Source organism: Raphanus sativus, chromosome 3 (assembly GCF_000801105.2).
Source record: "Raphanus sativus cultivar WK10039 chromosome 3, ASM80110v3, whole genome shotgun sequence".
Taxonomy (NCBI): Eukaryota; Viridiplantae; Streptophyta; class Magnoliopsida; order Brassicales; family Brassicaceae; genus Raphanus; species Raphanus sativus.
This window is the reverse complement of record NC_079513.1, coordinates 12511802-12513558: the sequence shown is the minus strand read 5'-3', so window position 1 is coordinate 12513558 and position 1757 is coordinate 12511802. Positions and strand designations below refer to the sequence as shown.

Here is a 1757-nt window from a genome sequence, read left to right as displayed (position 1 = left end):
ACACTATTATATTATGGTAATATAATTAATGATGTGTATTAACGTTAAGGTAATATAATTAATAAAATTATTAAGCTAATGAAATATGGAAATACAATTAATGTAATACTAATATTTATGTTTCCAAACAACTTTCATTTAGAATACTATACTTGTTTCCAAACATCTCCTAAATGTACTTCAACTTTAATAATATAGATTCAAAATAACAACTTTCACTCTCTTTCTTTTTTTTTCCGTTTTTCTTGATTGTATTAATTAATGAATTTTATTGTTTAATTGCTCCTTTTTTAATTCTTCTCTTCGTCTTCTTCTTAAGTTCGTTGGCTGTAGAAGAAGAATGCTTTTGTTACCTACTCTCCTTTTGTAGCTTCTCTACTTCTTCATCTCTCTTTCTTTTGTGAGAGATAACTCCAAAAAGCTTTTTTTGTATTGAAGATGGAGAGATACAAGTGTAGGCTTTGCTTCAAGAGCTTCATCAACGGAAGAGCTTTAGGTGGTCACATGAGATCTCACATCCTTACTCTTCCTTCAAAACGTGAGCTTTATGAATTAACTGCACCGCCGAGTCAACTCAGTGAAGAGACAGAGTCCGATGCTTCTGCTTCCTCTGATGAGGAAGAAGATGATGTGAATTGCGGTGAGTTTGAAAGCGAAACCGAGTCCTCAAGAATGAACCCAACTCGGAAACGCTCCAAGCGAACTAGGAAGCTCGGATCGTTCGATTTCGAGTTCAAGAAGGTGAGAACGAGTCAACCCGGTGAGGTGGTGACAGAGCCTGAACATCACAGCTCAGCTTCCGACACAACGACCGAGGAAGATCTCGCCTTTTGTCTCATTATGCTCTCCAGAGACAAGTGGAAGCAACAGAAGAACAAGACTATTGTAGTAGAAGAAGATGATGATGATGAAGATTACAAATCAAGCAAGAACAGTGGAGGAAGAGGAAGATTCAAGTGCGAGACTTGTGGTAAAGTGTTTAAATCGTATCAAGCATTAGGAGGACACAGAGCAAGCCACAAAAAGAACAAGACTTTCACAACAATGACGTCGACGAAAACAGAGCATGAGAAAACAGAGTATGGTAATGGAGTCACGGAGAAGAAAGTTCACCAATGTCCGATCTGTTTTAGGGTTTTCACTTCAGGACAAGCACTTGGAGGTCATAAGAGGTCTCACGGAAGCAACAACGTCAACATCGGATCAAGAAGAGAATTGTCTGTAAATCAAAGTGTTCCAAGCGTTAAAGAAGAGGAAGAAGAAGTAGAAGTGAAACAGAGGATGATAGATCTTAATCTTCCTGCACCAAACGAAGATGATGAAACCTCTGTGGTGTTCAATGAATGGTGAAAACGAAAGGTAACAGCTTTGCGTGATACGAGTTGTCAAATTTTTTTTCTAAAAGAAAATATTATTCTTTCTTTTTTGTTTGATCAAACTCTGAAAAAACAATTTTATTTGTTTTTGTTATTATTGGTGATATTAAAATGCAAAAGAGGTTACTTTTTTACATGTTCTAACGCCAAGTCTTTCACTACTAGACCTCACTTCGTGTTGTCCTAAATCAAAGAGCATTGAATTGTCATTAGTGAATAGAGGAAGAATCATGAAGTATTTCTATAAAGTTATTCACTTGTTTTTAGGTAACTGAATCATATCAGTTCTTGATTTAGGTATTATTGTACAATTTTAAGAGCTAGAGAGTGCCCACTTCATCTATCTCTTTGGCCTACTATTAGAAAAAAAGTCAAATCTAA

The 1757-nt window shown here is 36.0% G+C and overlaps 1 protein-coding gene across 1 annotated transcript; it reads left to right on the top strand.

Annotated features, from left to right (window-relative positions):
- The first annotated feature begins 207 nt into the window (after nt 1-207).
- LOC108838921 (zinc finger protein ZAT4-like) lies at nt 208-1510 on the top strand. Its single transcript, XM_018611783.2, has one exon. The coding sequence runs from the start codon at nt 439-441 to the stop codon at nt 1348-1350; it is 912 nt and encodes a 303-aa protein (XP_018467285.1). The 5' UTR covers nt 208-438; the 3' UTR covers nt 1351-1510.
- Nucleotides 1511-1757: the final 247 nt, after the last annotated feature.